This window comes from Canis lupus, chromosome 30 (assembly GCF_011100685.1).
Source record: "Canis lupus familiaris isolate Mischka breed German Shepherd chromosome 30, alternate assembly UU_Cfam_GSD_1.0, whole genome shotgun sequence".
NCBI lineage: Eukaryota > Metazoa > Chordata > Mammalia > Carnivora > Canidae > Canis > Canis lupus.
Window position 1 is genome coordinate 30265847 of NC_049251.1, and position 23557 is coordinate 30289403.

At 35.6% G+C, this 23557-nt stretch overlaps 1 protein-coding gene across 5 annotated transcripts in view; it reads right to left on the reverse strand.

Moving 5' to 3' along the window:
• DPP8 (dipeptidyl peptidase 8) overlaps positions 1-23557 on the reverse strand; it is an 81030-nt gene that overhangs the window by 54369 nt on the left and 3104 nt on the right. For all 5 annotated transcript variants that reach the window (XM_038580739.1, XM_038580738.1, XM_038580740.1 and 2 more), the window contains exons 3-5: positions 21812-22081; positions 17008-17120; positions 1346-1519 (exon numbers count right to left, since the gene is read on the reverse strand). In XM_038580739.1, coding sequence (XP_038436667.1) covers positions 1346-1519; positions 17008-17120; positions 21812-22081 — 557 coding nt within the window. The remainder of the gene's footprint in view (positions 1-1345; positions 1520-17007; positions 17121-21811; positions 22082-23557) is intronic.

Consider the following 23557-nt stretch of genomic DNA (forward strand, 5'->3'; position numbering starts at 1 on the left):
CAGAAAAATACACTTTTGCATGCTTTAACTTATGAGGCTGGACTCTTTTTTTTTATACACTATGAATTAGAAAGCTAAGGCTACTAGGAAAGTAAAATTTTTTTTTTAAGATTTGAGAGAGAGAGAGAGCATGCAAGAGAGAGAGCACACAAGTGCACACGGAGGGGTGCAGAGGGAGAAGGAGAAAAGTAGACTCCCCACTGAGCACAGAGCCCCCCTGAGGCTCAATCCCAAGACCCATGATATCATGACCTGAGTCCAAATCAAGAGTCAGATGCTTAACTTACTGAGATACCCGGGCACCCCAATAGGAAAGTAAATAAAGATAATATAACAGCATTTCATAAATTTTGTTGCCTAAACCTTTTAATAGAATAATTATTCCTTGTTAAATACTTTTATTTAGCACTTATTTGTTGAATATTTATTATTTAAAATTAGTTTTACCAGTATAAAACAGTTTGGTCAGAAAGATGTAATGAAAGCCAGGATCATACAATTCTAACAAAAGGATAGTTTTTTTTTTTTTAACATTTTATTTATTTGACATTTAACATTTGAGAGAGCAAGTGAGAGCACAAGCAGGAGGAGTGGTAGAGGGAGAGGGAGAAGCAGGCTCCCTGCTGAGCAAGGAGCCCAACGTGGGGCTCCATTCCAGGACCCTGGGATCATGACCTGAGCTGAAGGCAGGCACTTAACTGACTGAGCCAAGCAGGCACCCCTAAAAGACGTTTTAATATCACATATAGAATTGCTTAGAGGGGAACCTGAGTGGCTCAGATGCTGAGCATCTAACTCTTGATTTAGGCTCAGGTCATGAGATCAAGCCCCGCATCAGGCTCCACACTCAGTGGGGACCGTGCTTGAGATTCTCTCTTCCTCTTCCTCTGCCCCTCCCCCTTTCATTCTCATTCTCGCTCTCTCTCTCATAAATAAATAAACCTTGATAAGAAAAAAAGAATTGCCTGGAATAAAACAAAACATTTAAAACCATTTATTAAGATGAATTAAGTATTTAAAGAAACCAAAATTAGATTGCCTTGTGATAACATTATCTTTCAAATTCCCCCTCAGCGTTTACAGCATTGATGTTTACAGCATTGATGCCCTTCACCTGTATCTTCCTACATAGCAAGTGTTTTTAGCATTTAAAAAATTACCTATTAATGTCAGCACAAAAACAATTAATTCTTATCTTTGGAAATTAATACTCATATATCTTGTTTTCTTTACTACTGAATTTCTCACTGGGTAAATATAAATTTTTGGTTTAACTACCTTTCTGATTTGGTAATAACCCTTTAGTACCCAAAAACAGATTTAACAAGTAGTAACACCAACTTACAGTAAACCCTTGTGGCCCTCCATCTTTTACGTGATAAATTCCACTACCAGCTTGAAACAGAAATGTTCCACTTCCTTGGTGATAATCATAGGAAGCAATTCCAACAGTTCCAATGCGTTTTCTTTCTCTTAATAGTTCTTCTTCTCGAGAATACATTCCATAGTCCAGTGTTGCCTAATGAAAAAGGAACGAGAAGTCACCTACTCCAGTCTTCAGAAAGCTTGCTTTTTGCTTTTAGCCAAAAAATTTCCACAGAAATCCTACCATCTTTCATATTACTGATGTTGAATGGCTCTAGATGGTGAGTGACTCCAAAATATGCCAGTAACTTTTAGCAAACTAATTTCAAGAAGTCTGCTGAAAGATTTCCTGGTAAATGGTCTCTAGATGATTATTGCATATGGTAAAGAACAATCGTCTGATCACCTGACTTGGCATTTTAGACCTTTGACAACTTAAATGTAAGTGAGCAGTGCTGCATGTAGTTAAGAGCACAGATTGAAACTAAGTGGTCTAAATCTAGGCTTTGATCATCACTAGAAATCTGACTTTGGGAAGTAGCTTAATTTCTTCAAAAGTAATTGTTCTCACTTTCAAAATAGTAATATATCACCTACTTCAGCTTTGTGAAGATTAACTTAGATAAAAACATGTCAAGCGTTTAACATAATGACTGGCATAGAGTAAGTTGTCAAGTATCAGCTGTCATTAATATCTTCCCACCAGATCTATTAATACTCTTCTAATAAAACTCTAGATCAGGCTGGTCATGTCACTGACATAAAACCCAATATAGGAGTTTCTGCCTCTTGGCCTTTGTCTGTTCCACTGTCCCCCTCTGAAAGGCTATTTTTCTTTCATCCATCCAAGTTTTACCATTATCCCAAAACCTTATCTCTGATTCAACCCTGCCAAGGAAAATTTCCTGATCCACTATGGTATACAGTTACCTCTTCCTTGATATTTATATAAGAGTTACTATTTCTTTTACTTATTTGGGTATGGTATTGTTACTCACGTTTTTTTAGTATTTCTGACTAGAAATAGATTTAAAAAAACACACAAATTAACAGAATCTCTGTCATTTTGTTTTCCTACCTGCAGCATCTGTTAAAATCTCTCTCAAAGACTATTTGTAATTAGTGATTGATGATAATAAGGGGATTTCCTAAGCTAGAAATATTATTTTTGATATAAGTATAAAATTTAAAAAGGAATATAAAGAAAACAAATATACTAAGTGCTAACAAAAAATTTACATCCACATTTTCTCTACAAGCTCTTAATACTTTGAGTATGATAAATAAGGGAAGTAGACATGGTTTCTCTCTCAAGAATACCTTAAGAAGAAATATAGAGGAGTTTATTGGTAGAAATAACAATCATTCCAAAACTAAGCACACTGAAAGTAAACACTGTTCAAGGATGACAAACACGTGTGTACTTGCAAACTTAAAATAATGTTAGGTGAGGTTACACAGGAGATAACCTGGGAATCTTGCTAAAAACCCACCCAGTACTTCGTGTTCATTGTATCACTTTTTAAAAATTAAATAATTATATGTATATACATTTGTCCATGTGTTAGGCTCCAATAGAAAAAACTTGTTAATTCAATGAATATATAGTTTTATGAATTCTGATCTCTTTAAGTATCTCTTAAGATACTGAAGCATTTCTTTCCACTGAAGCCCAAAGCCCAAAGAAATTATATTTTAATTTCTCCCCTCTTATTCTCCCTGTATGTCACTGGACTTGGTCTGTATTTACTATGTCTTAATGCTTAATCAGAACACAAGAAATTTCAGAGGTAAGATATTAACTTTCACAAGAGAACTCTGAATTCGTAACTTTGTAATTATAAAATTTGTTAATCTGAAATAATAACAAGATGATAAAAAGAACCTTGAAAAAGATTATGGGGAACAAGGTTAGTTTTACCAGATACGTAAAAATTAAAATATGAATAAACAGAATGAACAACAGCAATGGTCCAGAAATCTAAAATATAGAAAGCTGAATATAGAAATTTATAAGAAAAAAACAGTAGGAAAAAGATGAAGCTTTTAAAATCAGTGATTACTGATTTAAATTTCAAATCATAATTACTGCACAGCCATATGGAAAAAAGATAACACTGGATCCATTTCTCACATATTTCAAATACATCAAAGATTTAAGTGTTAAAAAGGAGACCAACTTCCACTTTTAGCCAAGATGGAGTAACAGAGACTCAGCTTACCCTCCCATCTGAAATAACTAAGAAAATGAACAAAATACAGGAAATAATGCTTTCAAGACACTAGACATCAGATAACAAAAGACAGTGATCTCTGAGGAATGGGAATCAAATGAGGTCAGTCTTAATAGTTGTCCTAGCTAACTGCTTTGACAGTTTCCAGATGTTGGCACAAGAAAGGTAGCCAATGAATTAAAGAAGAAATCACAAAGGAAATCAGAAAACACTTTGAGACCAAAGAAAACACTGTACCAAAACTTAAGAGACACAGCAAAAGCAGTGCTCAGAGGGAAACTTAGAACTATAAATATCTGCATTAAAAAGGAGATCTGCAATCAATAACCTAACCTTTTACCTTAAGACATTGGAAAGAAAGAGCAAACTAAGTCCAAAGCAAGCAGAAGTGAAAAAATAATACAAAATAAATTGGAAATAAAACAGAATAGAAAAACAAACGGGGTGCCTGGGTGGCTCAGTGAGTTGAGCATCTGCCTTCAGCTCAGTCATGACCCTGGGGTCCTGGGATGGAGCCCCACATTGGGATCCCCGCTCAGCAGGGCATGCTTCTATCTTTTCTGCTACCCTTGCTTGTGTGTGCACACGCGCGCTCTCTCTCTCTGCCAAATAATAACATCTTAAAAAAAAACAAAACAAAACAATTAAGTTCAACTAAACCAAAATTTGGTTCTTTGAAAAAATCATATCCAGCTAGAATGATTAAAAAAAAAAAACAAAAACAGAAGATTCAATTTACTAAAATCAAGAATGAGAGTAATTAGGAATGTTAGAGATAAAAAAAGATTGTAACAGAATAGTATGAACTATATGCCAACAAATTCAATAATGTAGGTAAAATGGTTAAATTCCTAGAAACACACAAACCACCAAAACTGACTCAAGAAGAAACAGAAAATAGAAACAGATCTCTAATGAGTAAAAAGCCTGAGTTAGTAATCAAAAATTGCCCACAAAGAAAAGCCCAGGACTAGATGGCTTTACTGATGAATTCTACCAAATGTTTAAAAACAAATGAACAAATGAACACCTGTGCTTCTCACAGTCTTCCAAAGATAGAGAACAGGAGGAAACACTTTCCAACTCATTTGATGAAGTCAGTATTACCCTGACATCAAAACCAGCCAAAGATGTCACACACACACACACACACACACACACACACACACACACAAACCCCTCACAAAACTACAGACTAACATCCCCTAGGGCTACAAAAATCTTCAATAAAATACCAGCACATTAAATATAGCAGAATATTAAAAGAATTATATACAACGAAGTGGGATTTATCCCAGAAGTGTAAACTTGGTTCAACATAAATGAAGACGAATCAATGTAATGCATGATATTAATTCAATAATGGGGTAAAGTGATCTTTCCAATATACACAGAAAAATCATTTGACAAAACCCAATACTGTTTCATGTTATAAGTGCTCAACAAATTAGTAATAGAAAAGAAATTTCTCAATCTGATAAAGGGCATCTATGAAAAACCCACAGCTAATACCAGTCTTAAAGGGAAAACCTGGAAGTCTTCTCAAGATCAGGTAAAAGAACTGATGTCTGCTTTTACCACCACTATTTAACATACACCAGGGGTTCTAGCTAGGGTTGGAAAGGAAGAAGGAAAACTATTTATAGATGATATGATATGGAAAACCCTTAAAGCAATCTATAAAGAAGTATTAGAGCTAATAAATGAATTCAGCTAAAAAATAAATAAATAAATAAATAAATAAATAAATAAATAAATGAATTCAGCTAAGTTGTAGGACATAAGATCAATAAAATATCAGTTGCATTTCTATACACTAGTAATAAACAGTCTGAAAATGAAACTAAGAAAATAACTCCATCTAAAATATCCTTAAAAGGAAAAAAAAATATCCTTAAAAGGAATAAAATACTTAGGAATAACTTTAACTAAAGAAATGCAAGATTTGTATATAGAACGCTGCTGAAAAAAATTAAACATCTAGGGATGCCTGGGTGGCTCAGTAGTTGAGCATTTGCCTTCAGCTCAGGGCGTGATCCTGGAGTCTTGAGATCAAGTCCCGCGTCGGGCTCCCTGCATGGAGCCTGCTTCTCCCTCTGCCTATGTCTTTGCCTCTCTCTCTCTCTCTAAGTCTATCATGAATGAATAAATAAAATCTTAAAAAAAAAAGTTAAACATCTAAATAAATGTAAAGATATCCCATGCTGATGGATTGGAAAACTTAAGATTATAAAGACAGCAATATGCTCCAAAATAAACTAGATTCAAAGAATGGCTATCACATCTGCCTTTTTTCCAGATATGGATGAACTGATCCTAATAGTATTGATAAGGAATTTTGAAACAATCTTGAAAAAGAGCAACAACATTGGAGGACTCACATTTTCACACTTCAATAGTACAAGATACATTAATCAAGACAGCGTAACACTGACATATGGAAAGACTTATAAGCCACTGGAACTGAACTGAGAGCCCAGAAATAAGTCTATACATTTTTGGTCAATTGAATTTCAACAAGACCCTTCGATGGGGAAAGAATAGTTTTCTGTAAGTGGTGCTAGGACAACTGGATGCCACATGTGAAAGAATTAATTTGGGCCCCTATCTTACCCCATATATAAAAATTAACTCAAAATGAACCAAAGACCTAGATGTAAGAGCTAAAATTATAAAACTCACATATAAGAAAACAGACAAAAATCTGTGATTTTTAATCTAGATTAAGCAACAGTTTCTTAGATACATTAAAAGCACAAGCAATCAAAGAGAAAACAGAATGACTATACTTTATTAAATTTAACTGTGTGCATTAAAGAACATACATTAGTTTTCTAGGGCTGCTCTAACAAATCACCACAAACCTGATGACTGAATACAACAGAAATTTATTCTCACAGTTCTGAAGGACAGAAGCCCAAAATTAAGAGCTCGGCAAAGTGAGGCTTCCTCCAAAGGCTTCTGGTGGCTCCAGGGTTCCTTGACTTGTGGCAACATACCACTAATCTTCAGATGGTCTTTACCCTTTGTGTCTGTCTCAAATTTCCCTTTCCTTTGTCTTATAAGGATACTAGTTGGGGCACCTGCATGGTTCAGTCAGTTAAGCATCTGACTTCAGCTTAGGTCATGATCTCAGGGTCCTGGAATCAAGCCCTGCATTGGGCTCCCTGCTCAGGGGGAGTCTGCTTCATCCTCTCCCTCTGCCCCTCCCCCAGCTTGTGCTCTCTACAAATAGATAAATAAAATCTAAAAAAAAAAAAAAAGAATGTCAGTTACTGTATTTAGGGCCTACCATACACCCAGGATTATCTTAAGATGTTTAATTACATCTGGAAAGACCCTATTTCTAAACAAGGTCACATTCACAGACACCTTTGGGATTTGGACATATCCTTTTGTGGTACTTATTCAAACAACACAACACTACTGAGAAAATAAGCCACAAACCTCCCCACCCCTCAAATAACCTGAATAAAAAATGGGCTAAGACTTTGAATAGACATTTCTCCAAAGATACACAAATAACCAATAAGCATTTGAAAAGATGCTTCATATCACTAACCATTAAGGAAATGCAAATCAAAAGCAGAATAAGATCTAACCTCATACTCATTAAGATGGCTACTCTAAAAAGCCAGAAAATAATAAGTATTGGTGAAGATATGGAGAAAATGGGACACTTGGACACTGCTAGTGGGGATGTAAAATGGTGTGGTGGCTGTAGAAAACAGTATGGCAATCTCTCAAAAATATAAAAACAGAATTACATGATCCAGCAATTCTACTTCAGGGTATATACCTAAAAGAATTGAATGTAGGAACATGAAAATATATTTGTATACCCATGTTCATAGCAGCATTATTTACAATAGCCAAAAAAGGTGGAAGTTACTCTTAATAGATGAATGGATAAAGAAAATGTAATATATGGGCAGCCCTGGTGGCTCAGCGGTTTAGCACTGCCTTCAGTCCAGGATGTGAATTTGGAGACCCAAGATCGAGTCCCATGTCAGGCTCCTTGCATGGAGCCTGCTTCTCTCTGCCTCTCTCTCTCTGTGTCTCTCATGAATAAATAAATAAAATATTAAGAAAAAAAAAAAAAAAGAAAATGTGGTATATACAAACAATGGGATATCATTCATCTTTAAAAAGGATATTCTTTTTTTTTTAAAAGGATATTCTGACACGTACTACAACATGGACAAATTTTAAATACATTATGCTAAGTAAAATAAGCCAGGTACAAAATGACAAATATGGTATGATTCCACTTACATGAGATACCTAGAGTAGTCATACTCATAAGAACAGAAGATATAATGGTGGATGTCAGGGGCTAGGTGGAGGGGTAATAGGCAGCTATTTAATTTATACTAAGGGGATCTCTGAGTGGTTCAGGGGTTTGGCTCCTGTCTTCGGCCCAGGGCCTGATCCTGGAGTCCCGGGATCGAGTCTCGCATCGGGCTCCCTGCGTGGGGCCTGCTTCTCCCTCTGCCTGTGTCTCTGCCTCTCTCTCTCTCTCTCTGTGTCTCTCATGAATAAATAAAATCTTTTTAAAAAGTTTTGTACTAAATTGCAGTTTTGCACGATGAAAAAGTTCTGTGGATGGATGGTGGTGATGGTTGCACAACAATGTGAATATACTTACTGCCAATGATGTGCACTAATATACCCTTAAAAATGGTTAAGACGGTAAATTTCATATTACATGCATTTCGGCACAACTTTTTAATTTTAAAGATTTTATTTATTTATTCATGATTGACGGGGGGGGGGGTGGCAGAGACACAGGCAGAGAGAGAAGCAGGCTCCATGCAGGGAGCCCGACGCGGGACTTGATCTCGAGACTCCAAGATCATGCCCTGGACCAAAGGCAGGCGCCAAACCGCTGAGCCACCCAGGGATCCCAAGGCACATTTTTTTTTTTAATGACGATGTAAGAACTTCAGATTAAGATAAACGATAAACAGCAGAAAAAGGAAGTCACAAAAATGTCTTATCCTCCATAAAGGAGAGACCAGAGCAACTGTGTTTAAATGTATAGATCTAAATTAATGATTATAGTACTAAACACTTGCCAAGGTAATTAGGACTGATTTCATACTAAGTAATGACTACTGCAATTAAAGAAAAAAGCAAAAAGACAACTCACGGAATGGGAGAAAATATCTGCAAATCACCTACTGATAAGCACCTGGTATCCAGAATATATAAAGAACTCTTAAAACTCAATATCAGAAAGACCCAATTTAAAATGGGCAAAGAACCTGCACAGAGATCTCTTCAAGAAGATATACCAACGACCAGTAAGACATGAACAAGTGTTCAACATCACTGATCATTGGGAAAATGCAAATCAAATGACAATGAGATACCTCTTCATACTCACCAGGATAGTTATAATCAAAATGACAGGCAATAATAAGTGTTAGTGAGGATGTAGAAAATTAGAAGCCTCATACATCGCTGGTCGGATTGTAAAATGGTACAGCTGCCATTTAGTAATTCCTTAAAAATTTAAACAGTTACCACATGACCCAGCAATTCCACTCCTAGATATATACCCAAGATAACTAAAAATATAAGTCTACACAAAATCTCTTATGTTAAAAGCAGCATTATTCATAAAAGCTCAAAGCCAAAATGACCCAGATATCCATAAACTGATCAATAAAATGTAGTACATCTATAAAATGAAATATTATTCAGCCATAAAAATAAATGAAGTATCGTCATCTGCTACAATGTGGATGAATCCAGAAAATACAGGGCCGATTAAAAAGAAACCAGTCATAAATGCCCATACAGAACATGATTCCATTTATATGAAACATCCAGGATAGGCAAACCTATAGAGACTCAAAGTAGATTGGTAGTTGCCCAGGCCTGAGGGTGAGCAGCTAGGTGGATGGGGAGTGACTGCTAATGGGTTTCCTTTTGGGAAAACAAATGTTCCAAAATTAGATTGTGATGATAGCTGTACAACTCTGTGAATATACTGAAAACCACTGAATTGTATACTCGGATGAATGAATTTTATGGTATGTAGATTATATCTCAATAAAGCTGTTAAAATAATGGAAAAGTACATTCTATGCTAACACTAATTAAAGGAAAGCTAGAGTGCTTATATTAATATTAAACTCCAGAGTAGAAAATATTGGTAGAAACAGGGAGAGTCATCAACTACCAATAAAGGAGTCAATTTCTCAGGAAGAAATAATCATCCTGTCCACTTATGTACTTTATAACATAGCTTCAGCATATGTGGAAAAAAAACTAATAGAGCAAAAAAAAAAAACAAAAAAAAACCCAAAAAACTAATAGAGCTGCAAAGAGAAACAGTCAAATCTATAATTACGAAATGGAAATTTCAACATTCTCTCTCAACTGTAGAACAGAAAATTAGTAAGGAATAGTAAATAGAAAAAACATGAGTACAGTAAACTAACTCTATCTAATGGTCATTTAGATCCCGTAACAGCAGAACACATTCTTTCCAAGTGAATACAGAACATTTACCAAGATGGATCATATTCGAGCCATAAGACTCAAAAATTGGAAAATAATTAAGTCATACAAATTATGGTCTCTGAATTATCATGGAATTAGATTAGAAATCCAATCTCTGGAGAATACACAACTACCTGGAAACTAAATAGTACACGTCTAAATAACTCATGGGGTAAAGGGAAAATAGGAAGTATTTTCAACTAAATGAAAATGGAAACACAACATATTAAAAAGTATGGACTGCAGCTACTATAGTACCTAAAGGGAAATTTATAACACTAAATGCCTATTTAAGAAAGAAAGAAAGGTCTCAAACTAGTAACCTTAGCCACTAACTTATGAAACCAGAGAAAGAACAAATGAAATACAAAGCAAGACGAAAATAAAGATCAGAGGATAAAACAACAAAATAGAAAATGACAGAAAAATCAATGAAACCAAATCGATAAACCCTAAGGCAGACTCATTAGAAAAAAAGAGAGAAAAACACAAATTACATGAAGTATCAGAAGTGAGAGAGAAACATCACACAGATTCTTCAGACACTAAATAGATTAGGGGGGATCCCTGGGTGGCTCAGTGGTTTAGCTCCTGCCTTCAGCCCGGGGCATGATCCTGAAGACCTGGGATCGAGTCCCACATCGGGCTCCCTGCATGGAGCTTGCTTCTGCTTCTGCTTCTCTCTCTCTCTCTCTCTCTCTCTCATAAATAAATAAATAAATAAAATAAATAGATAGATAGATAAGATAGACAAGATAGATAGATAGATAGATAGATAGATAGATAGATAGATAGATAGATAGATAGACAGATAGATGAAGGGAGTGTTATGAAACTTATGTCAACAGAATTCAATACTGTAGATGAAATAGAAACATTCCTTAAATGACACAAACAATAAGAGCTCACTCAGAAAGAAACAGATAACCTAAATAGCACTATATCTAATAAAAAAATTAAATTTTCAGTTAAAAAAACTTTTCCACATGGGCAGCCCGGTTGGCTCAGAGGTTTAGCGCCGCCTTCAGCCCAGGGCGTGATCCTGGGGACGCTGGATCGAGTCCCCTGTCGGGCCCCCTGCGTGGAGCCTGCTTCTCCCTCTGCCTGTGTCTCTGCCTCTCTCTCTGTGTCTCTCATGGATAAATAAATAAAATCTTAAAAAAAAAACCTTTTCCACAAAGAAAACTACAGGTCTAGATGGCTTCACTGGTGAATTCTATCAAATTCTTCTAGTAAATTAAAAAGGAGGAAATGACTTTCAACTTATTCTGTGGCCAGCATAACACTATCAAAATCATATATAGAAAAAAAAAAACTTTATAGACCAGTATCTCTCATGAACATATTTTAAACAAAATTACAGCAAATTTAATCTAACAATACTTAAAAAGGATAATAAATCATAACCAAATGGGTTTTATCCCAGGCTTGCAAAGTTGATTTAACATTCAATAATCCTGGGGATTGGGGATCCCTGGGTGGCTCAGCGATTTAGCGCCTGCCTTTGACCCAGAGTGCGATCCTGGAGTCCCGGGATCGAGTCCCGCATCGGGCTCCTGGCATGGAGCCTGCTTCTCCCTCTGCCTGTGTCTCTGCCTCTCACTCTCTCTCTATGTCTATCATGAATAAAAAAATAAGTAAATTAAAAAATAATAATCCTGGGGATCCCTGGGTGGCTCAGCGGTTTGGCGCCTGCCTTCGGCCCACGGTGTGATCCTGGAGTCCTGGGATCGAGTCCCGCATCAGGCTTCCTGCATGGAGCCTGCTTCTCCCTCTGCCTATGTCTCTGTCTCTGTCTTTCTGTGTCTCTCATGAATAAAAAAAAAAAGCAAAAAACATTCAATAATCCAGTGATGCTTTGCTATATTAACAAATTAAAAAAGAAAACCTTATGATCTTTTCAAAAACATAAATATTTAACAAAACTCAGTTATCTGCTCCTGATAAAAATTCTAAGCAAGCCAGAAATAGAAAAGTATCTCTCCAGCCTATCAAAGGGCATTTATGAAAAAATCTATGACTAACAGACTTAACTAGTTAAGAACTGAATGACTCCTCCCCTAAGATCAAGAACATCTTTTTCACCATTTCTATTCAACTTTGTACTAGAGAAGTTAGTCAGCACAATAACCCAAGAAAAAGAAACAAAAAGCAACCACACTGGAAAGGAAGAAGTAATAATACAGTGTTTGCTGACAATATGACTGTTTATATAGAAAAATCCAATGGAAGCTACAAAAATCTAATGGAACTAATAAAAGAGTTTAAGCAAGGTTGCAGGATAACGTCAATATACGAAATCAACTGTATTTCTATAATACTGGCAATGACCGACCAGATATTAAAATCAGAAAATACGTTTTACAGTAGAATAAAAAATCTGAAATACTTAGAAATAAAACTTGTGAAAGACTGTACAAGACTGTACCACAGTTGCCAGGGGATGGGTGGGAGAGGGAAGACTACAAAAGGATACAAGGAAACTTGTGGCGGTAATGACTGAGGTAACGGTTTCACAGGTGCATACATATGCCCAAATCTATCATATTGTATACTTTAATATTTGCAGTTTACTGTATGTCAATTACACTTCAATAAAGCTTCAAAAAATGAAACCATGTAAGTACCAGATGAAAACATTAGTGAATTCTTTTATAAGTTGAGGGTAGAGAAAACTGTCCTAACTATGACAGAAGACAGAAATTCTAGGAGCAAAAAAGTCCAGAACCAATACAAAAAAGACTGATATATTTGATGATATAAAAATATTTTACATGGCCAGCACACACATGCATGTACACACACACACACCCTAACCCACTATAGTGAGTAAAACTACAAATGACAACCTGGAAAAATATTTGCCAACCAAGTCACAGACAAAAGGTCAATATCCTCAGTATATAAAAGTTCCTAAGAATGAAGAAAAAGATCACCCCCTATAGAAAAATGGGTTAGAAATACGAATAAACAAAATACAGAGAAAGAAATGCAGATAACAAACCATATAAAAAGACAATCAATTTTGCTATAACAGAAATGTAAATTAAACTATAATGGGATAACATTTCCATCTAACAAACTGTCAAAAATCCAAATGTTTTACAATATATTATGTTGGGGAGTCTGTGGGAAAACAGGTATGCTTTATCTTGCTAGTGGGAATTCAAAATGGCACAGTTCCATGGAGGGAAGTTTGGTACTATCTGGCAAAATTACAAAAGCATATATCTTTTGATCCAGAGATTTCATTTCTGAAAAGGTAGAAAAAATGTATACTGTATGTTGCTATTTATCTAAGGGAGTATATGAACATCTATATACTCACATTATTTTTAAAAAGAAAGATAAGCTAGTTAAAAACAAAATGACTATCTAGAAGAAGACGGAAGGTAATAGAATGGAAGAAACAGGGAGCTTCTCTGAATATACTTTGTTTTGTGGATTTGAATTTGGAATCCTGTAACTATTTTATAAAACAAAATTCAATTAAAAATAAAGGAATTCCAATACTTAAAAATGAAGCAAATGTACTTCACTATATAGAAACTAGTGGCATAATCACACAGAGAAGAACAATTCCAAGTTACTGTTAAAAGTAATCAGTGTTGATTTCTCTGTTATTTTGAAACTGTTGTGTGTGTGTGTTATGGGGTAAACAAATGAATTATGTTGTTGCTTAAACTGGGATTTTGGGAATCAGCATAAGGAGATTCATATGTAAGATAAATGAGGTTAAAGAAAAATCCTGTACTATAAAATCTGAATTAGATGTATCAGTTGGAACTCAGTTTATCTGAATTAATTTGGATTCATATTGATATCTCCATTTCAAACACACACACACATACAGAATGTGTATATTCCCTAGTGTGTTCAATTAAAAAAAGCCAGAAATATTTACCAACCCAATAATAATGAACATCCCTAGCACCCAGATCATGGTCTTTTAAAGGACCATGGTTCTAAAGGAACCAGAGCTCCATGGAGGAATGGCTGACTTCAAGCATGGGATAGGCAATGTTTAAGATGAATGTGGAATATCTTCATCATACTAGCAAGGATCTTGTCAAAAGGAAATGACATATCAAGTTGAAGGGCTGGCACCAGCCAAAAATAAGACAATTTGTACAATAAGAATAACTATCAATGGACCAAAAAACATCAAGTTTACTCTTTAAGTTTATAAAGATACCAAAACAAACAAAACAAAAGAACAAAAAAACCCCAAACACTCGTCGAAAATACCCTAATTTATCACCTATGGAGGACTGCAGGAAACAAATTATTTGAAAAATGATAAAGGGAAAGAATCAAACTTTATCCTGCCTTTTCTTTTAAGATTTTATTCATGAGAGACACACACAGAGAGAGAGAGGCAGAGACACAGGCAGAGGGAGAAGCAGGCTCCATGCAGGGAGCCCGATGCAGGACTCAATCCAGGGACTCCAGATCAGGCCCTGGGCTGAAGGCAGTGTTAAACCGCTTAGCCACCAGGGCTGCCCCTATCCTGTCTTTTCATTATGAATTAGACCTCAGGATAACTGAATAGTTGTTTAATAGTAATTTCTTTTTATAGAAGTATTTTGGTTAATAAATGAAGAAGGAATGATAAAATACCACCGTTTTATAACTCCTAATTAATTAATGGATCTTGGCAATGATCAAAGGGTGCTATCATCACACAAGAAATAAGGTTCTACATGCCTCTTGATGGAAGCATACCTTATCTATGAAGTAGATAAGTATTTACTGTGGTAAAATATAACGTAAAATTTACTATCTTAGCTGTTTTTAAGTGTACAGTTCAATAGTTTAAGTATACTCACATTGTTGTGTAACCCATCTCTGGAACATTTTTATTTTGTAAAACTGAAATTCTATACCCATCAAACAACATTTCTTCGTGTTCCCTTCCCCTGGCCCCTGGCAACCACCTTCTACTTTATCTCTATGAATTAGACTACTTTAGGTACCTATGTAAGTGGAATCATATAGTATTTGTCCTTTCGTGACTGGCTTATTTCACTTATCATAACGTCTTCATGGTTCATCGACGTTGTGGGGTATGTTAGAATTTCCTTCTTTTTTAAGGCTGAATAATACTCCATTGTATGGATATACCACAATTGTTTATCCATCCATCTGTCCATGGACACTTGGGTTGTTTCCACCTTTTGGCTATTGTGAATAATGCTGCTATGAACATGGGTATACAGATATCTGTTCGAGACTCTGCTTTCAAAAAAAAGCAAACCTGGGTCTGATCACGTTTCTAGATATAACTACCTATTCATTTTTACAGAAAATACAGGGGACTGAAAAATACATCAAATAACACCATGGATAAACTATCAGCAAAAGCAGAGCTTGTTTCTTCAACAGATAAAGTGCAATGGGGAAAAGAAAGGATGGAAGGCAAACCAAAAAATTAAGAGACCTATTAATCAATTGTAACATATGAACATTATTTATTTGCACAAATCAAGTATAAAAAAAGAAACTATTTAAAACTCAGGGAAATTTGAACACTAGTTGAATATTTCATATGAAGAAAAGATCAACTGTTTATGATAATAATACTGTGGTAATCTCTAAAAAGAATTTGTACCCTTTATACATGTACTAATTTATTTAGGAATAAAACAACATATTTGGCTCTGCTTCAAAATAATCCAAGAGATGGGGGTAGGGACTACATGGGGTACTGATACGCCTACAATGAAATCAAATGGCCAAGATTTGATAATTATTGATAATCACAAATAACTCTACTAGTTGGCATTTTCCATAATAAATGTTTAAAATAAAAAAGAACTTTGATTTATTAATTTCCAAACTGTTCCATGAGGAAAGTACCATTATTTTGGTTCTTAGAAAAAGGATTTTTTTCTGTTTTAAAGAAAAGTCATAAGCCTATATGAAAAATAACAGCCCTAACAGTTATAGTCAAAACCATTAGTTATCATGCAAATTATTTTTTTAATTCCTAAGAATATATTTTAGTTCATTTAACCCAAAATACTATTTAATAAGGAAGTATTCAATGTAAAATAATAAATGAGAACCAAAAGGGCAAAAGATCACACCCAAGTTATCATCTTGTTCTTGGGGTGTTTGAACTATTTGCTTTTTGTCTAAAGATAAGATATTGGTGAAAAAAAACAAAAAAAAACAAATATAAAAACAACCCTCAAGCTTTGATTCTACATAAACTGAATTCTACTACTCAGAAACAAAAACTGAAGTTTGTACTTTGATTTAACCCTCAAGTTAGGACTGTTACTAAGTATTAGAACTACAAATTCAACTTAAAGATTTAAATAAAAAACTTTCTGGAAATATAATTACTTCTTTTATATGAACAATTCTTCCCCCAAAATGTGAGAACTATGTAACTAACAAGTTTTTTTGTTTTGTTTTTTAAAAGATTTTATTTATTTATTCATCAGAGAGAGAGAGACAGAGAGAGAAAGAAAGGCAGAAACACAGGTAGAGGGAGAAGCAGGGTCCATGCAGAGAGCCCGACGCGGGACTCGTTCCCGGGTCTCTAGGATCACGCCCCAGGCCGAAGGCAGCGCTAAACCACTGAGCCACCCAGGCTGCCCATCTGAGCCACCCGGGTTGCCCACTAACAAGTTTATAGAAGGGAAAAGTGGTTAAACAGGGAGAAGATAGTTTTAAAAATCAGAATTGTAATATCCCTTAGTTTCAGATGTTGAGAATTAAATGGAATTTAACAGCCACACGTTCAAAAATAGAAAAATATTTTAATTCTATTTGATGAACATCTACTTTAACAAAAAAAAAAACCCTGTTTGAATTTCTGCCTCTTAGTAAATACAGTATTTGAAAATGTACACCAAATCACAGGAATAGTAATGTTTAATCCTACCTGAAAAAGATCCAAAAGAGGCTTCCAAGAGAGCATTAAGACTGCTGCTCTGTTGATGGTTTTGGGAATTTCAGAATAAAACAGTGTATTTTCTCTGTTCTCACCAGACATAGCTATAAGAGAAAACAATAATTTATATATAATTTTCAAAAATAGAAATCTACTGCAATCGCAGTCTAAGTACACAACGCCTTCTTAAAAAAAAAAAAAAGATTTACTTACCCATTTTACAGAGAGACAGAGAGCAAGCATGAGCAGGGGGAAGGGCAGAGGGAGAAAGAATCCTCAAGTGGACTCTGCACAGAGTGCAATGAGCCCTACGTGGGGCTCAATCCCAGGACCCCAAAATCATGACCTGAGCTGAAATCAAGAGTTGGTTGCTTAACCAACTGAGCCACCCAGGTGCCCCATAATGCCTTCTATATACTGCAAAAATCCTGCACTCTATAAGAAGGTTAATAAGTAGGAGGTGCACATGCCATTTGACTTAGAAATTTTCTTCAATAAAACCCTGGTTTCACAGAAAAATGCTCAAGTTTCATTTCAATATTTAGATCTTCGTCCCTCTCAAAACAAACATAAAAGTGTATAAGATGAAATAAGGACAAATGTCATTTTTAGCTTTTTGAAAATTGGTAAGTCTCTTACAAGTTGGCAATAGAGTCATGAAATTCCAAATGGGGGTGCTTCATGAAATTACAGATCACTAAAATTCTTTTTCTTCCTAAATCATTTAAAACACTTATTAGTATACATAGGTCTAACTGAATTCTAGTTTTTTGTCACTATAAATGTCCTATAACAATAGTCAATAATAAATTTCAGATGAAAGTATACTCATTAAAACAATACAAAATCTGATATGTGATTTGTCCTTTATTGGGGAAGGGTGAAGTAAAGAGGGCTATCCTAAGTAGAAGTCAGGCCTATTCTGTGAAATCATGCAGTAACTGAATGTGAATATTACAGCAGTGTAGAATGAACTATATGCAAAAGAGAACAGAAACACACTATGATTATGAAGATGTGAACCTAAGAACACTCAAAGTAAACAAAGTCCTTCTACCATAAAAGGCGCTAGGATGGTATCATTTCCAAGAAAGCTATGGGAAGGTGAAGGAAGGAGAATAATAAATCACACAGGATGAACAAGGTACTCTCTCTTGGATAGAAATGATTTTCAGCCTAGTGTTTCTGATAATGCCAGAGAAGGTAGTCTGTGGAAGGGCATGGTAACTTCCATGCTAACCCTTGCAAAGGCTGGGGATAAGCCCCCAAATAGTCACATCTTCCTTTATGTGATTTTCCTAAATTGTTCTTAAACTTAGTTTGTATTGCCTTTTGGAGAAAAAGTTAGATATGAGCTAATATTCACTCTAGCATCTGACTTTGTCTTAAATCTATTCTGTATATTCCAGAGTTACTTTGTCATAGAATTGTTAGGATTGCAGTCACCTATCTATACCATTCATAATTTCACAAAATGTGAGGGGGGCCTGTTTGGCTCAGTCAGTTAAGCATCTGCCTTCAGCTCAGGTCATGATCCCAGGGTCCTGGGATAAAGCCTTGGATCTGGCTCTCTGCTCATCAGGGAACCTGCTTCTCCCTCTGCCTGTTGCTTCCTCTGTGCTCTCTCTCTCTCTCCCTGTCAAATAAATAAAATCTATTTATTATTAAATAGATAAAACTTAGTAAATAAAATACAATTTATTTATTTTTACAAAATGTGATCATATCCTCCTTAAGCCTTCTTAGGAGTCTTTAGCCTTCAAACATGAAAAAACTGGCTCTCATCTAGTTTCAAATTAGAGCCATTCCCCACAATCATTTCAGTTGCCCATCACACCAGTTCTGTATAAGCCACAAGACAAGCTTTTCCCAATGGTTCTCTCTTGATGACACAACAGAACACACTTATTGGTGTTCACATTAAAAATTTTACAACAAACAGGGCACCTGTGTGGCTTAGTCAATGAAGCCTCCAACTCTTGATTTCAGCTAAGATCATGATCTCAGGGTGATGAGATAGAGACCCGAGTTGGGATCTACCCTCAGTGGGGAGTCTGCTTCTCCCCTTCTCCCTCTCCCTTTGTCCCTTTTCCTGCCCATGCTCTTTTGTGTGTGTGCTTTCTCTCAAATAAATAAATAAATCTTTTTTAAAAAAAAAAACAAACTTTTTTTTTTAACATGCTCAACTGCTGAGCCACCCAGGTGTCCCTAAAACAATGGATTTATACAGAAAAAACTTTCAGATGAATATAATAGACTTGAACACTAAGGCATTAGGATTCAGAAAAAAAGACTTGAAAAAATGAAAAGTCATACAACTTTCTTGAAAAGCTCAAAATTTTAAAGATTGTTAATTTTCCCCAACTTCACCCATAAATATAATGTAATCCCAAAACAGCATATAGAAAGAAGCTATAGAAGCTAATTTTAAGTTCTCACAGAAAAATAAGCAAACTGGGATGCCTGGGTGGCTCAATGGTTGAGTGTCTGTCTGCCTTTGGCTCATGTCATGATCCCAGGATCCTGGGATTGAGTCCCACATCGGGCTCCCTACAGGGAGCTTGCTTCTCTCTCTATGTCTCTGCCTCTCTCTCTCTCTTGTGTTTCTCATAAATAAATAAAAACTTTAAAAAAAGAAAAACAAGCAAACAAAAATAGTCAGGTATGAAAAAGTGATGAAAGGTGACTAGTGCTATCCAACAGTTAAAACATAAAAAGTCATGATAATAACAGTAGCAGCAACATAGTATTGGAACTCCATCTGACAGAGCAATGGAACCAACAGAAAGTTAAAACAAAGATTTTAAAAGACATAATCCTGGAGTTGTGACAGCCTTTCTAGTTAGGATGCCAAAACCTACATAGAAGTACAAATTTAACTATCAAAAAAAAAAAAATCACAAATTTCTACATGGCAAAAGGCACTAAAAGCAAAAGACAAATTAAGCCTCAAGGGAAAATACTACAGTGGGTTAATTTCCTCATCATACAAATTTTTAAAAAATGCTTAATAAGAAAAACACCCACAATCCAATAAAAAATAGACAATGGTTATAAATAGAGAAAAGGAAATAGATGTCTCTTAAATATGTGAAAAGATGCTCAACCTCACTTATAATTGGAATTAGAATTACAATGATATAGGAATGTAATGTACAGAGTGGTGATTATGTAAGACTGTATTACATATTTGAAAACTGTTAAGAGCGATCTTTAAAGTTCTCATCATAAGAAAAAAACTTCTTTGTTAACTATGTAAAATAAAAGATATCTAGATAAAAGATATCTAAATATCTAGATCACTTGCCTTGGTGATCCTTTAATAGTGTATACGAGTATCAAATCTTTATATTGTACACCTGAAACTAATATAATGTCAATTATACCTCAATTTAAAAAACCAACTACGGGCAGCCCCGATGGCGGAGCGGTTTAGCGTCACCTGCAGCCCGGGGTGTGATCCTGGAGACCCTGGATCGAGTCCCACATTGGGCTCCCTGCATGGTGCCTGCTTCTCTCTCTGCCTGTGTCTCTGTCTCTCTCTCTCTAGCTGTGTCTCTATGAATAAATAAATAAAATCTTTAAAAAAAAAAAAAAAACAACTACAATGAGATTGCTGTTCACTAGTCAGACCAGAAAAGATAAAAAAACAAAACAAACAAACAAAAAATCCCCTCTGATTACTCACTACTGGAAGAGGTGTGGAGTAACAGATATTCTGAGACAATGCTGATAGGAATATAAACCCTATAATCTTGGAAGGATAAGTTGGCAATTATTAACCAAAATTTAGAATACACATACTTTCTGTCCCAGCAATTCCACTCTTTGGAATTAGTCCTATTCATAAATTCACAAATGTACAAAATGATCTAATAAAGTGATATTCATTGCCTCATCTTTGTAACAGTATAATAGAAAAACCTGTATGTCCCTTATTAGAGGCATGGTTAGGTAAATATGGCACTATTATAAATGAAATAGTATTAGGTTGTTAAAAAAAAAAAGAATGCATCTATAATTACTGAAGTGGACTAATGCAGAGTATCTCTAAAAATATATATATGTATATGAATGAAATAACTTGGGAGAAAGGAGTAAACCTATTTTTAAAAATTTAATAAACAAAAGGCACTTGGGGTGGCTTAGTCGTTCTTTTTTTTTTTAAATTCATTTATTTATTCATTCAGAGAGAGCGAAGAGAGAGGCAGAGACACAGGCAGAGGGAGAAGCAGGCTCCATGCAGGAAGCCTGATGTGGGACTCGATCCTGGGTCTCCAGGATCACACCCCGGGCTGCAGGCGGCGCTAAACCGCTGCGCCACCGGGGCTGCCCAGGGACCAACTCTTGATCTAGGTTCAGGTCATGATCTCAGGGTTGTGAGACTGAGACAGTGAGGGGCTCAACCTGGAGTCTGCTGGTCCCTCTCTCTGCCCCTCCCCTACTCATGCTCTCTCATGCTCTCTCTAAAATAAATAAAATCTTTAAAAAAAATGTAATAGACAAAGAAGTCAGTGGCATAATACATTTAATTCAGATCTTAAATCTGGAGTGAATAGGTTCAGGAAAAAGACATCAAAACCAGGCTTGGTTTAAAAAAATGAAAGCAGCAGGTGTTGAAGAGTGGTTTTATGGTCTGTGTTCCTAATCTGACCATTCCTAAAGAAAGGCATTTTATTCCTTTAAATGGAACATTACTGATCCATCATTTACTCAACAAAATTTGGGTGTCAATTGTATCTGGATTTTGAATGAAAACAGCATTTCCTCTCAGAAACTATGACTTCATACTCACCAAGGTAATAGATCCTGTCTGAATGAGGCCCATCTGGATCATTCCTCTTCACAAACATAAAATCATGTGGGGCCTTAGCCATCATGTAGCCATGATATTTTCTGGTATCAGCAAGGAGCTTTTTAAGCTGACTCCAGGAATATCGCTCAACATAAAATGGCTCCAGTTTAGGCCGATCCTGTGATTCAATATTCTCCTCACACTCTGCAGTTTCAAATATCTCAACACCCAGCTGTTCTGTTTCCATTGCTGCTGCCATGTTGCATTTTCCTGGAAAAATAAGGCACATGAAGTTGTTCACAGGCCTGCCTTCTTCTTTATATTAACGGGAATGATAGTCTGATAGTGTTCCCCCCACCCTACCAAAAAAGGCAAGAAAAAATGCTCTTCAGGACAGTTGCAATGAAACCTAGCAAGAAAAGTAATAGCTCCATCTTCTCTGTGTTCAGTTTAAAAATGAGATTTAAAAAAAATGAGGTCATGTCTGTTTCACTGTGACTATAAATCCCTTTAGGAACTTTTATAAAAGGCTGTCCTTACATATCTCTTGCCAAAATTCCTTTTTTCTTTCCCACACTGGAAGGAAACAGGCCATATGCCAGTTGGCTGCAATGCTCCATCCAAGAGTATGTCAATAGTGAATCTAAATGTGCTAAGGGAGTTAAGTGTTTTTGCACTTAAAAAAGTAACACAGTTGATAAACGTGAACTTCAGTTAACAGAAATAATCACGACCAATTAGAACAGTATTAAACTTGCAGCAAACAATGTACTTGTAATACACTTCCTAGGGCACTCATTAAGATAATATAAATACTGTTTCCGTTTCAGTGGAACTCCAAATAACAAGACTTAAATGGCTGGTACGTTTTTCTTTGTCTTCTGCTCTTGCCTAGATATCACTATCTCACGATCACTTTAGGCGACTATATGGAATTTATGTAACTATTATTACAGATTATGTAACTTTAACTCTCATAATTAAATGAGAGAAAAAAGATACTATCTTCAAGCGGCTTTAATTAGTTGAAGTAGTTTATGCAAAAAAAAGCATTTAATGTTTGTATTATTGATATTCTGATTAAGTTTGAACCCAATTTTCCAGTTCAACCCCAAAACAATGTTAATATTTCATCTACTAATGATGTTTCTTCTCATTTTACAAATTCAGAAGAGGATGTATTTTTCTTTATTTCAATATTCAAACAATACTTGAATATTTAAAGCAGTAACGTATTAGAAAAAAAAACAAGAACTGTCATCATAAGCCATTGTGTGATATTCTGACATGCACTATTCATGAAATTATCAAAAAGAAGCAACATATTCTGGAGCAACCCGTGGATGTGGGAAAGAAATAGATTACATTTATATAACTACCTCTAGAACAAGAATCAATGCATGGTTGTATATTTAACATGATGTCTTTTCTTAAAGTTCAATTTCTCAAGTTAACAAGAGTCCAGGGTAACTACCAACCACAGAGTAAAAAGTAATTAGCAGGTATAGGTCGTGAATTAGTTCACCAGGGGAGCATCATGGCATGCGAAATGAACTGAACTGTGTGGCCAGGATAGTCTGTCTTTTTTCAAGCTACAGTGAACTGTACTGCAAAAGTGACAGAAAATTCATCCAGGGAGATCCCGGGGTGGCTTAGAGGTTTAGCATCTGCCTTTGGCCCAGGGTGTGATCCTGGACCCTGAGACCGAGTCCCACATTGGCTTCCTGGCATGGAGCCTGCTTCTCC